At 37.5% G+C, this 12,673-nt stretch overlaps 1 protein-coding gene across 1 annotated transcript in view; it reads right to left on the bottom strand.

Moving 5' to 3' along the window:
- Nucleotides 1-12,673, bottom strand: part of Dpyd (dihydropyrimidine dehydrogenase) — an 877,326-nt gene that overhangs the window by 153,690 nt on the left and 710,963 nt on the right. The window contains 1 exon segment of the mRNA XM_051165995.1: nucleotides 6,737-6,879. Coding sequence (XP_051021952.1) covers nucleotides 6,737-6,879 — 143 coding nt within the window.

Below are 12,673 nucleotides of genomic sequence, written 5' to 3'. Positions count from 1 at the left end.
CCTGTGCCAATATGTTCCAGGCCCTTCCCCATTTTGACAGTTATGAAGGGCCATCTTACTGAGGGCTTGAGTTTTCCTGATAATTTTCTATATGGACACACTTATAGGACATTTATACATGTTTTTGGGGAATATCTACTCAGGCTTTTCACCATTTACAAATTCCATTCCCTCTATCACACACTCTCTCCGTTCCTCCTTCTCTCAACTATTATTTTTTAAATTTTCCTATAGAGTTGTCTACATTGGGAGTATTTATATCTTAGAAGACACATGCCCTGTAAACAGTCCTCAACACAAAGGTAGGCTTTTCTTTCTGTTTATGTATGTGGTATGCATAGGGGTATATAGATGTGTGTGTTCCGTGTGTTCTTATGTGTGTGTCTGTGTGCATGTGGATGCTGGAGATTAATATCAATATCAATATTAACATCAATATCAATTCATCGGCACATATTTTATTTAAGAAAACTTTTCCTAGTGATCCTGGAGCTTGCAGATTCACCTAGGCTTGCTTGCCACCAAGTTTGGGAAGTAAATTTGGTGCTAGTGACCCAAATGTAGGTTCTCATGCTTACACAGCAAGTACTTTACTCACTGACCCAGATGCCGCTTCACTCAAGGGCAATATTTTCATGCGTTGTTTATTTCTTTTGATATAGAGAAGCGTCTTATTCTGAGTCACTTTCATTTGTTTATTTTTAGTCTTATTAACTGTGCTTTCTGTGACCTATTATAAAACTAGCTATGGCCAATATTATTCTGGAAGATTACAGTTATGTTGTTCCCTTCTAGGAATTTTACAGTTTCAGATCCTATGTTTCTCAAATTCACATTTAATTTGTTCTCTCCTTCCCCCTCTCTCTGTCTCTGTCTCTGTCTCTGTCTCTGTCTCTCTGTCTCTGTCTCTCTCTCTCTCTGTATGTATGTGTGTGTGTGTGTGTGTGTGTGTGTGTGTGTGTGTGTGTATGCATGTGATATGTTGTATATGTGACTGTATGGGCAATTCTATGTGACACTTATTGATTAAGGAAGACAGTATATTCTGTCACATTTACTCAACAGATGAAAGAAATTTGGCTTTTCAGGTTTGAAATGGAAATACTTTTCCAAAACCATGTCTTAATTTTCAAACACATGAACAGAAATTTAAATTACTGCTGAGTATAAATATTTTCTACAGTAGGGAGCCAGTCTATACTTCACTTTTGAGTAGAAATAGTTAATTTGATACACATAGAATCAGATAAGGGAACTGAGTCTGGGAACAACAGCCAATAAGCAGAGACAATCAGAGAAATGGGAGTGCAATAAAGCTGAGAGGTGAAGGTCTCAAGACGATTGAAGCCACCTGCTAGAGAGAATTTTGTAGGAAATTAAAAAAGGAAAAAAAGATAACTAAAACCAGGTCCTGACTAGTGCTGAAGGCCAAGCTGACATTAAACACTGTGAACTTGGAGCAAATCCAATTGGCAAAGTAGCTTGAATTTCTCTAGTAATATTCAGCAGTACAAAAGTATAGAAAATGAAAGGTTATATTAACCCTGGATTAGGTGGTAGAATGGAGTGGAATTGAGTAAGAGTGGAAGAGAGGAAGAAATATGGTATAATTCCCACCCACTGACACACCCTGACCAATTTCAAATTCAAGTTTTCCAATTTATGATCATCCAAAAATATATTTTAATAGTGATTTTTTTCTTCAAATTTTAGCTAAACTTCTAATTTCAGCTAATGGTAAGAGTGGTACATAAATCTGTAATTTTCTGCCAGGAAATCACTAAGGGTAGAACTTCATATTTTTAACAAAATTATTTGGGAACCAATGTTCTGAAAAGCGTTGTGAAAATTGTGGAGAACATTTCCTACCAGAGCTGAAGAACAAGAAGATTTTTAAAAAATATATTTTATTAATTTATTCATATTACATATCAATGGTTATCCCATCCCTTGTATCCTCCCATTCCTCCCTCCCTCGCATTTTCCCCTTACTCCCCTCCCCTATGACTGTGACTGAGGGGGACCTCCTCCTCCTGTATATGCTCATAGGGTATCAAATCTCTTCTTGGTAACCTGCTATCCTTTCTCTGAGTACCACCAGGCCTCCCCATCCAGGGGACGTGGTCAAATATGGGGCAGCAGAGTTCATGTGAAAGTCAGACCACACTCTCTCCACTCAACTGTGGAGAATGTCCTATTCATTGGATAGATCTGTGTAGGGGTTTGAAGTTTACTGCATTTTTTATGTGAACCATTGTATGCAGGATCAGAGTTTTGCTAAAGACAATAAACAACTCAAGCAGTTAACCCCAGATACTTCTGGTCTACATCACGTAGCCAATATGTATATGAATAACCAAGCAGCAGTGCCATGGCCTGGTGTGAAAAGACACAGTGAGTTCCCCTCCAGGAAACCCAGTGACAGGTGCTGAATTTGTGAGTCATTCTGGGTAGAAAGGAGTTGAAAAGACACTTTGTGAAGTAGACCAGAGGGCATGGAAACCATGTGTTGATAAAAAAACAAAAAACAAAAAACAAAAAACCTCACAGGTTAAAGAAAAAAGGGGGGGGGAGAGGAGCAAGATATAGACAGGAAAAGAGTAGATAGAAATTTCCATTCCCAAAGCAAAAATCTAACCATGTTCAAAATATCTAATTTCTGATTTCTTCCGGTTTCTTTTTTAATAATCTACCGCATAGTTTTCTGTCTTTCTGATGCGACACAGTGCCTTCTTTTAAGATTTAATGACAGTGTGTGTGTGTGTGTGTGTGTGTGTGGTGTATGTGTGTGTGTATGTACATGCCATTCTTTGTGTGGAATGGCATGTGGAAGTTGTCTCTTTCCTCCACCAAGTGAGTGTCTGGGATTAAAGTCAGGTTGTGAAGTGTGGCACCAAATGCCTTTACCATAATGAGCTTTGTTGCCTACACTGGCCTCTTTTATAATTCTTTTCTTCTTAAATTGTCACCAAGCACTCTTTTAGTTGAGGTCTGCTGGTAATTAATTTACTTAATTCTTCCTCCATTGAGAGTCTTTCATTTTCCTTTCATACCTGAAGAAATAGGATCTGGGTGGACAATGTTTACCCTCTCAGCCTTAAAAAACATTCCTGTATAGACCAAGGACATCCGTATGGCCTCTGGAAGCAACAGGGACCATTGAAATCCACATGGCCTGCTGAGACAACAGAGACCATGGGCCTTAGCACTGCCCCTGGCTTCAGTACAGACCACAAACACCAACATGACCCCCAGTGGCAGCACAGATTGTGGAAATCTTTCTAGGAGGCCCAGTCCATAAAGTGAACTATTCTTCATCTTGGATGACCTGTTGTTGCTTAAAACCAGGGCAATCTTGCAGCTGGGCACATTGCAAACTGCTGTGTGTAACACAGTACATATATATATATATATATATATATATATATATATATATATATGTACGTATATGTGTATATATACAGTGTATGTATGTATATTATATATACATACTAAAATATTATATTGTATTATATTATATTATATTATATTATATTATTGCCCAAACAGCGTTACATGAAAATACTTATTGAAAACAGTCAATGGTCTGGTTCAAGGGTTCTGGTTTCTGAAACATCATTAATACTGGACCATTGCTGAGACTCATCTTGGATATCTTATTGATGCCTAGAGTCAAGGGAGGGTGGACCTGGAAAGAATGAGAAGCAAGTGTGGATAGAGGTGTATTGTGCGAAATTTCTACATAATCAAAAAATACTATGTTGAGAAGAATGCTTCTGCACTTTCTTCTAGACTTCCCGGTTTCCTATGGGAAACCAGTTGTCCTCACAACGGCTTCTTAGAGATTTGCTATCATTTTTCTTCTGCTTTTTTGAAGGTTCTTTCTTCATTTATGGAGTTTTCAGAAGTTTGAATACAACTGATTTGGTGATAGATTTCTTTTCATCTATTCTCTTTAAGGATCCCTTGAGGTCTGAAATCTGTAGGCTTATAACTTTTGCAAAATACTCTTCATCTTGACTTTCCTGCACATCCTCTCTGTGATTTAATACTGTGTCAGCTCTTGTGATATTTGTCAGCTCTAGGGCCCTGTCCCTCTGTTCCTTATGCTAGCTTTTGATATTTTCTCATTCACCGCTATGTTTTTCTTCCTCTCTCTTCATTGTGCTGCTGAGCACATCAGGCGGGTTTTCTGTTGTAATTGTAATTAACAGATTTTCTTTTAAGTCCCAAAGTTTCCATTTGTTTCTTCTTTTTCTCATTCTTTTAATTTTAAAGATCAATAAAAATATTTTTCCATGGAATAACTTTTGATCATATTTCCCCTCCCCAACTCTCTCCAGATTTCACACTTCCCTACCCACTCTATTTTATTTCTTTTCAGCAAAAATACCCTCTTCAAATCAAAATTCACAAATGCCAATAAGAATAAAAAATCAAAGCAAAGCAAAAATCACACACAAAAAACAAGGAGTCTAATTTTTGTTAGTTAACTATTCTGCAGGACTGTTTCTAAGTGCTGTTAATACAATTTTATCATTGCTAATTTGAACTCTTTTTAGATAAGTATAAAGCCTATAACCTTGGCATTGATGTCTATCAGTCCAACCTTTTACCTTCCTTGTATCCCAACATTTGGAGTATTATAATGACATCCTTTTCTCTCATTTTTGTCTTGTAATTTCTATTGAGGTAAGGTTTCAGAATGTACCTGGTTTGACTTCTATTTAAGATCCTTCCTCGTTCTGCTAAATGCTCTGATTAACAGGGTTGCATTTCAGATAGGCTAAAATGTGTGTCTGTGCACACATGCTGTTGGAGATGCTGCCTGAATTCTTGCATATGCCAGGAAAACAGCCACTGAGTCACATTCCCAGCCCCTGTGAGGAGGCAAGAGAAGGCAGGGGTACTGCCTTTGTGCTGTCAGACCGTACCTCAGGTTCTCTCCTAGACAGTCACTGATACTAATGCGCCAGAAATCCTCGTTCTGACTAGAGGAGGATGGGAAGTCTGGTTCCAGTTGATTCTACTGGCAGGATCGTGGATACAGCAGAAAGTGTAGGGTTGCGTTCTTGTCCACTTTGGCTTCACTGACACCCCAAGGAGAAGTAAAAGGTTTATAACCAAAGGGTAGAGATGGCCATCTTGACTCCACACCAGACTTTTCTGATGTCATCAGAGAGAGGAAGAGAGATAGCTATCTCATCACTCTCTGGTGAGAATTCCCTGGTGAAGCTCACCCTTTGTCCCATGGAAATGGTTATGTGACTTTGTCATGACCATTTTAAAATCTTCATTATCACATACCTGTCATCCTGGCATTGATGTCTGATGAGCATGGAGGTCCAGGAATCTGGACTGACTTATGCATGCGTACATGTGGGAATAGCGTTGTTACCATACCCTGTTTGCCTAGGGTAAAGTACGATTTCTGTTTTGTTGGGCTGCTTCTTTGGCTAGAGAGAGCTGGCTTTTCTGTCTGTCCCTGACACTTATGGGTTGCTAGACACTGGCTCTGCAAGTGAGAGTCATGGGCCAATCAGCCAGGGCATCACTTGTGATTTGTTCCTTGTGTCTTGAGGCTCCTAGTCAACCTGTCTTTTGCGTATCTTTCACAATCTCTTTATATTAGTTTTATGCTTAAGGGAGTCTAGCTATATTCAATGGAGGTTTGAAGGAAAAATAAGAATGCTCTATTTTATGGGAAGAATGCCCCCTTCATTTGTATTCTGACATATAATACTTCCATGCTCAATTTTGTATTACTCATAAGACAATGTTAATTGTGTACATAGAATTAGAAACACAAGCTGTTTGAGCTCTACCCTTTTGCTACTGGAATTAAGTGACATTAAATTTTGCTTTTTAGTTGCCATTAGTACTGGACAATAAAAATATTAATAATATGGAATCACCCAAAAATCACAGTGTAGTCTTTATGTGATCTTTTTCATTGTTGGTTTTTGTTAGGCCTCAAACCTGTCTCCTAAGAGAAATTCTGGTGGTATGATGTCCCAAGACTACTGTATCTACATTGAGGAACACTTTAAAAACAAATATATAAATAAAATAAGAGCTGGGCATTGTAACACCAGCCTATAAGCTATATTCAAGTTCATGAGGTGTGTGAGTTCAAGACCAGTTTCAAAAAAGAGGAAGAAATATGACAAAATGATAACAGAAATTTTGCATTATTTAAGTGTATGTTGTTAGGAATCTCTTTGTGACAGTCTTGGAAATTTTTCTTCAGTTTTTAGTACAAGAAGCTAAATAATTTTTTTTTGTGACATAAAAGTTAGAGAGCCAATGACTTCTCTGTGTGTCAGCAAGTTAGGAGTTGAATGTGGCAATACTTTCAGGCACTCTCATCAGACTGTGGGTTGGCTGCATCTTCTGTCTTATTCGTTTTTCCATGGAGACTTCATTTTACATAGATTTTCACAATGTAATTGTTTCTCATCTGACAGTTTATAGTATCATCTGTTACCTGATCTCATTTATTTTTGGACAGACAAAAGGACTGATGTACTAGAAAAGGCATTCACAAGTTCTATTTAGTAGGAGAGGAAGTAAAATCCAGGGTGTTTTTTTTGTTCAGATTTAGAACAAAATACTAATGGGTGCCACCATTTTGCTTGCCTACTACCTCTTTCTTTGGAAGTTTCCAAAGCATGCATATTGGTCATTTACCTCGTATTGGGGCGGGGCGTTATTTAGGGAAAAACATAATCCGTACCTGAAGTACTGATGCACCACTATGAAGAAACTGAAGTCCACTTTCAGCTGAGTCAATCCCACCTGTGGCCAAAACAGGAAAGCCAGGCAGAGCACGGGCAATGGCAGTCACAGCTCTCAAAGCAATAGGTCTGATGGCAGTTCCTGCAGAAGATAAGGAAGCCTTGTGGTTAGAATGTCTGACACAAGCAAAATGCCTTATATTTACCATTAAGCAACAGAAGCATTTTTCTGCACAAGCTGTCAATTTCTATTGTCAAAGGGTTTTAACTCTTCAGTGAATGTGGATTTAAAGACTTTGTTGCTATTATTAAATCTAGATAAGTCACAAAATTGATATGAAAAGCCTAGAACTCTTTCATAAAGTACATACAAATTATTGTTTGATACAGTAATGTGTAAGTAACATTGGATAGAGCATTCAAACATCTGTTTTAAATAGAGCCAGAGAACAGAAAGCTTTGAAAAAGAAAACAATCATGTATAGTATGTAAATAGTCACATAACTCCATTATTATTCCAAGTACAGGAAGATGATGTAAATATAGAGGCTATAAACCAAAGCAATGAAGAACAGACAGATTTATATTGCTTTGTATATGTATTTAACACAGTTTGAAGGTATACAGTAAGCCTGATATAATTTCACCTGCTAGAAAATTCAAATAAAATTAAAGAAAACTAACTTGACTCTTGTAATTAGAATACACGTCTTTATAGCCATAGACAGGAAGACAGACAGACAGACAGACAGACACACACACACATACACACACACACACACACACACACACACACACACACACTGTCTCTGCCTCTCTGTTTCTCTCTGTCTCTGTCTCTCTCTGTCTCTGTCTCTCTCTGTCTCTCTGTCTCTGTCTCTGTCTCTCTGTCTCTCTGTCTTTCTGTCTCTCTCTCTCTCTCCCTAATTAGCCAAGCATTACCAGTATATTAGTTCCTAACCTTACAGACATAAAAACTGCATAATATACAGAACACACTGTATATTATGTACTTATTTCAAACACGAATATGTTGTACTAAACTACTTTGGAGCTTCAGCTACATCCTGGAGTGAATTAGTAGTTTTATTACTGATGACGATATCACTAGTGATCACTCAAGTTAACGATGCAAAGCATTTTTCTGAATTAAAACTAGTTTTAACTATAAAGGAATTTGACTTTGTCTGAACCAGAGTCCCCTAAACAACAGAGTTGCAGCTGCTTCAGGATCCTATTATGCCTCTACCATTTTAAGCCTAGACATCCACCTGAGCAATATGAACTTAGAGCATTGGGTCAGGGGGCAGGTATATTCTAGGAAGCACATAAAATGTTCCTTGAAACCAGTGGCTTTTCATCTGAACAAGCTACATCCTATACAACGATGATAACAACAGTAGTCTGTAAAAGGCAAAACCATGGAAACTGTAAAAAGATCAGTGGTACTCCATAGCGTATATGTACCACAGTTTCTTTATCCATTCTTCTACTGAGGGACACATAGGCTGTTTCCATGATCTGGCTATTATGAATAAGGCTCAACATGGTTGAGCAAAGTTTCTTGTTGTGTGCTGGAGCATCTTCTGGGTCTATTCCATGGAGTGGAATAGCTGGGTCTTGAGGAAGCCCTATTCCCAGTTTTCTGAGATAGCACCAGATAGATTTCCAAAGTGGCTGTACTAGTTTGCATTCCCACCAGCAATGAAGGAGTGTCCCTCTCTCTCCACATCTGAAATTTGTGGACAAATGGATTGAGCTAGAAATGATCATAATGAGTGAGTTAACCCAGAAGCAGAAAGACTTAAATGGCATATACTCACTTATATCTGCATACTAGCCCAAGTCTTCACTTACCAGGAAACTGGGACAGAGGGGAGGACATCCTATTGGGACTCTAGATGAAAGAAGCATGAGAGAATAGCAAAGTAGAAGGATCCAGAGGGTCCTAGAAACCTACAAGTAGAAGATTTGGGCCCAGGGGTGCCGCTCAAACTATGGCACCAGCCAAGGACAATACAGGCCATAAACTTTAAACCCCTACCCAGATCTAGCCAATGGACAGGACATTCTCCACAGTTGAGTGGAGAGTGGAGACTGACTTTAACACGAACTCTGGTGCCTCATATTTGACCATGTCCCCTGGAGGGGGAGACCTAGTGGCACTCAGAGGAAGGATAGCAGGCTACCAAGAAGAGACTTGATATCCTATGAGCATATAAAGGGGGAGGAAGTCCCCCTCAGGCACAGTCATAGGGGAGGGGAGTAAGGGAAAAATGGGAGGGAGGGAAGAATGGGAGGATACAAGGGATGGGATAACCATTGAGATGTAACAAAAATAAATTAATATAAAAAGAAAAAAAAAGGTCAGTGGTTAGGGAAAGAGAGGGAGAGGGAGAGGGAATGAGGGGGCAAACCCACAAGCTATTGTAGGAGAGTGACACTAAATAGAGATACTATAAAGGCAGGTGAATGTTGTTACATATTAACCCAAGTGCATGGAATGTATAGCACTGAGGGTGAACCCCAGTGTAAGCTGTGGGCTTTGGGTGATAATGACACTGATGTGGGATTTCCAGTTTCAACAGCTAAACCACTCAGATGCAGGATGCTGACCACATGTATGGGATTGCTGGTACTTGAGGAACGTTGTTCCTTCCTTTCAACTTTGCTGTGAACTGAAAACTGCTTTGTGATAAGTGGTTTTCTTCTTGGCAAGGTCATATCAATTTCATATTATGCTAAACGTATGTATAACGGATGCTTCCTTATTGTCATTAAATGGGTATGTGGGAATGTCTACTTGTTTCTTTGTTACCTGACGACTTCTTAGAGATTATTCTGTACTGATACTTCAGAGATCCACAACATATATTTAGAACACAATGTATTAAGTTAGATAAAAGAGAAACTAGACTGAGAATTTTATTTCTATGCCAAAATATTTATTATTGTTTTCCTTTTTATCTTTATATTTTAACCAAAGAAGGATAAAATATTAGGTAAACTGTTTCATATAATACTATATGCTGTAGGTATAATAAAAATAAATGTAACTATGAATATAACTAAAAGGAAATCCACAGCATAAATATTCAGACAGACAAATCTAACTGCATAACATAACAGACTGTTCAATACATACTAAGCCAATGGATTCTTGATATACATGTTACTCTGAACTAATAAAGAAATATTGGTATTCTTTTCCTTCCCTTATTTAGTTTACTCTAGAGACCAAAGGAAATTTGAACTAAGCAGATAAATAATTTATTTCTCACTTCACTGTTAGAAAACTATCATTAACACTAAGGGGTAAAATTTCAAAGTGGTATACAGGGATTTGTCCGCATATTCCAATTGATATTAATGGACATCAAATCGCAAAATCCCAGGACACAGCTTTGAAAATTTAACCAGTTACATTTAAAGGGCAACATTATTACATGGGTGTTAAAAACACCAGCAAATTCTCATTGGCATTTGAAGATGTTCAATCAGGTCAAAACGACATTTTCTATTTCATGTTTTCTTTCCGTTTCTGAAACTTTTCTAATGTGCATAATGAACACGAAAACCTTTCGAACTAATAAAGGCATCTTTTCCTTTTTATAAAAAATTAAAAGGAATTATGTTCTTTGTAGAACTGTGAACCAAAGGTGAAGACACAGATCTTCCTGTTGTTCAGCAAGAATGAAATCAGCTTTTATTTATATTTTTATAAACTCCACTTGATTAAGAATCACTGATAGGCCGGGAACGGTGGCATATGCCTTTAATCCCAGCACTCAGGCGATAGAGGCAGATGGATCTCTGTGAGTTCGAGGCCAGCCTGGTCTACAAAGTGAGTCCAGGACAGCCAAGTATACACAGAGAAACCCTGTCTCGGAAAAAAAAAATCACTGATAAAATAGGAATATAATCCACCTGTTCTCAACATTTTTATGGAAAATAGGTTTTATAAAGAACATCTATCTACCCAGAAAGTTATCAGGAAGAATACTAGAGGTATAGGAAATGATTGTTTTAAACTTAACACAAAAATTAAAATTCAATGTGAAGTATACACATATCCATATAAAACAGAACTACATGTATTAAGCTGCCAATTATAGTGAACAAAAACTTCCAGAATCTCAATTGCCAAGATAGTGCTTTTTAAAATGCCATTGTTATGATTATGGCTTTTAGAACAAAAAAGTAGTGAGGAAGAAATTAGCTCAACAGCTTGAGAGACGTGAAGACAGACTCTGTCCTTGAGAGAAACAACTAGGTTTAAGTAAAAAATTGAAATTCTTTCTACTTAAATCAGCTAGTAGGTAACATACAATTTAAATTAGGTTCTCTTCTGCATGAGGTAGCCAGGGGAACCTGATGGGAAATCGAGTCACATCAAGCCATTTCTGTTTTAACTGTGTGGAATTCTCCAATAAAGCTCAAGTCATTCTAGGTCTCTGACACTTGAAACAAACTGAAAGCTCAAAAAAAGGAAGGATGGAAGGAAGGAAGGAGTTAGTGAGGGAGGGAGGAAGGGAAGGAGGAAAAGAAGAGAAAAAGGAAGATAAAAAGGAAAAATGAACCGAAGTTTGATTTGCAACACTTGATCAAGGATTATGGTTTGCACTAATGTGGCCTCCGGTAGTTGCTAATGGTCTGGTCTAAACTGTAATTCCCATGTAATAAGTATATGAAGGCCTTCACGTAGTCATAAGCTCAAATGCAAGTCAGGGTGTTGAAGTCACAGATCTTTGATAAATATTACAGAATATTTCCAGATGGATCATGTCTTAGTTGAACGATTTTGAATAATTTTAACAAAGGTGATCTTTTGGGAAAATATCTTTTTTATGATATTATATGAAATACAGTAATAATACCTGCTGTAGTATTATGTTTTGTATGCATATAAGAACACATTATGACTCAGGGTTCTTTTTTGTTCTTTCTTTCTTCCTTTTTTTTTTTTTTTTTTTTTTTTTTTTTTTTCGAGACAGGGTTTCTCTGTGTAGCCTTGGTTGTCTTGGACTCACAGTGTAGACCAGCCTGGCCTCGAACTCAAAGGGATCTTCCTGCCTCTGCCTCCCAAGTGCTGGGATTAAAGGCGTGCGCCATCACCACCCATTCTTATTTAGTGTTCTCATATTCACCAATCTGTCCTCAAAAATATTTTCAGCCATGTATGTCTCTTTTTTTTCCAATTTAAATCCTACTTTAAAACTCGTGATACTCAAAACGGAACCTTTTTATTTTAGGAGACTGTTTCAAAGTATATAATTTCCCTTGCCCATAGTCAGTCATTAGAAAACAAAACCATGATTGTTTGACTATCATATATTCTATTAGTACCAATTTTTACAGATACATTAAATTGACAATGTGTTACAGTCTGTAACAGCATCAGTCAGACAATGGGGCCACCCAGTGACTTTCAAACACTACTCTTCTACTTGCAGCCTGTGTAACGGTGTGAAGGTTCCTTAGGCTTGATGAGCTTCAACTTTGGCATGAACAAAATAACGGAAATTGTAATACTTCTATGGAATTGTTCTGTGGGTGAATTTAGTGTATCCCAAGGCATATGCTAAAGAGTGAAACGTGAGAACATAATCTGTATGTCTCTAGAGGAACACTGATAGCAGGGGAAGCATTCAATTAGTTCACGTTCCTGATGTCTTCTATGCTGTTCTTCTGCATTTTGATTTGTGATGAAATTGATTTTTCCAGAGGAAAAAAAAAAATCATGATGCCTACTTTGATTGAGAGACCTAATTTATGCTCTCTGGTATACTGAGAGGATCAGACACATGCTACACCTTTTTTTCTTGTTAGAAGAAATCCGTTAATCAGTTAATCAGATTGTTTTTACTTTAAAAGTAAAAACATTAGAGTCTAATATCAGTATATTATGAATTCTTTTTATAATAAAAAAGACTCAG

This window comes from Acomys russatus, chromosome 23, assembly GCF_903995435.1.
Source record: "Acomys russatus chromosome 23, mAcoRus1.1, whole genome shotgun sequence".
In the NCBI taxonomy this organism is placed as follows: domain Eukaryota; kingdom Metazoa; phylum Chordata; class Mammalia; order Rodentia; family Muridae; genus Acomys; species Acomys russatus.
The sequence above is the reverse complement of the archived record's forward strand: the minus strand, read 5'-3'. Positions and strand labels throughout refer to the sequence as shown.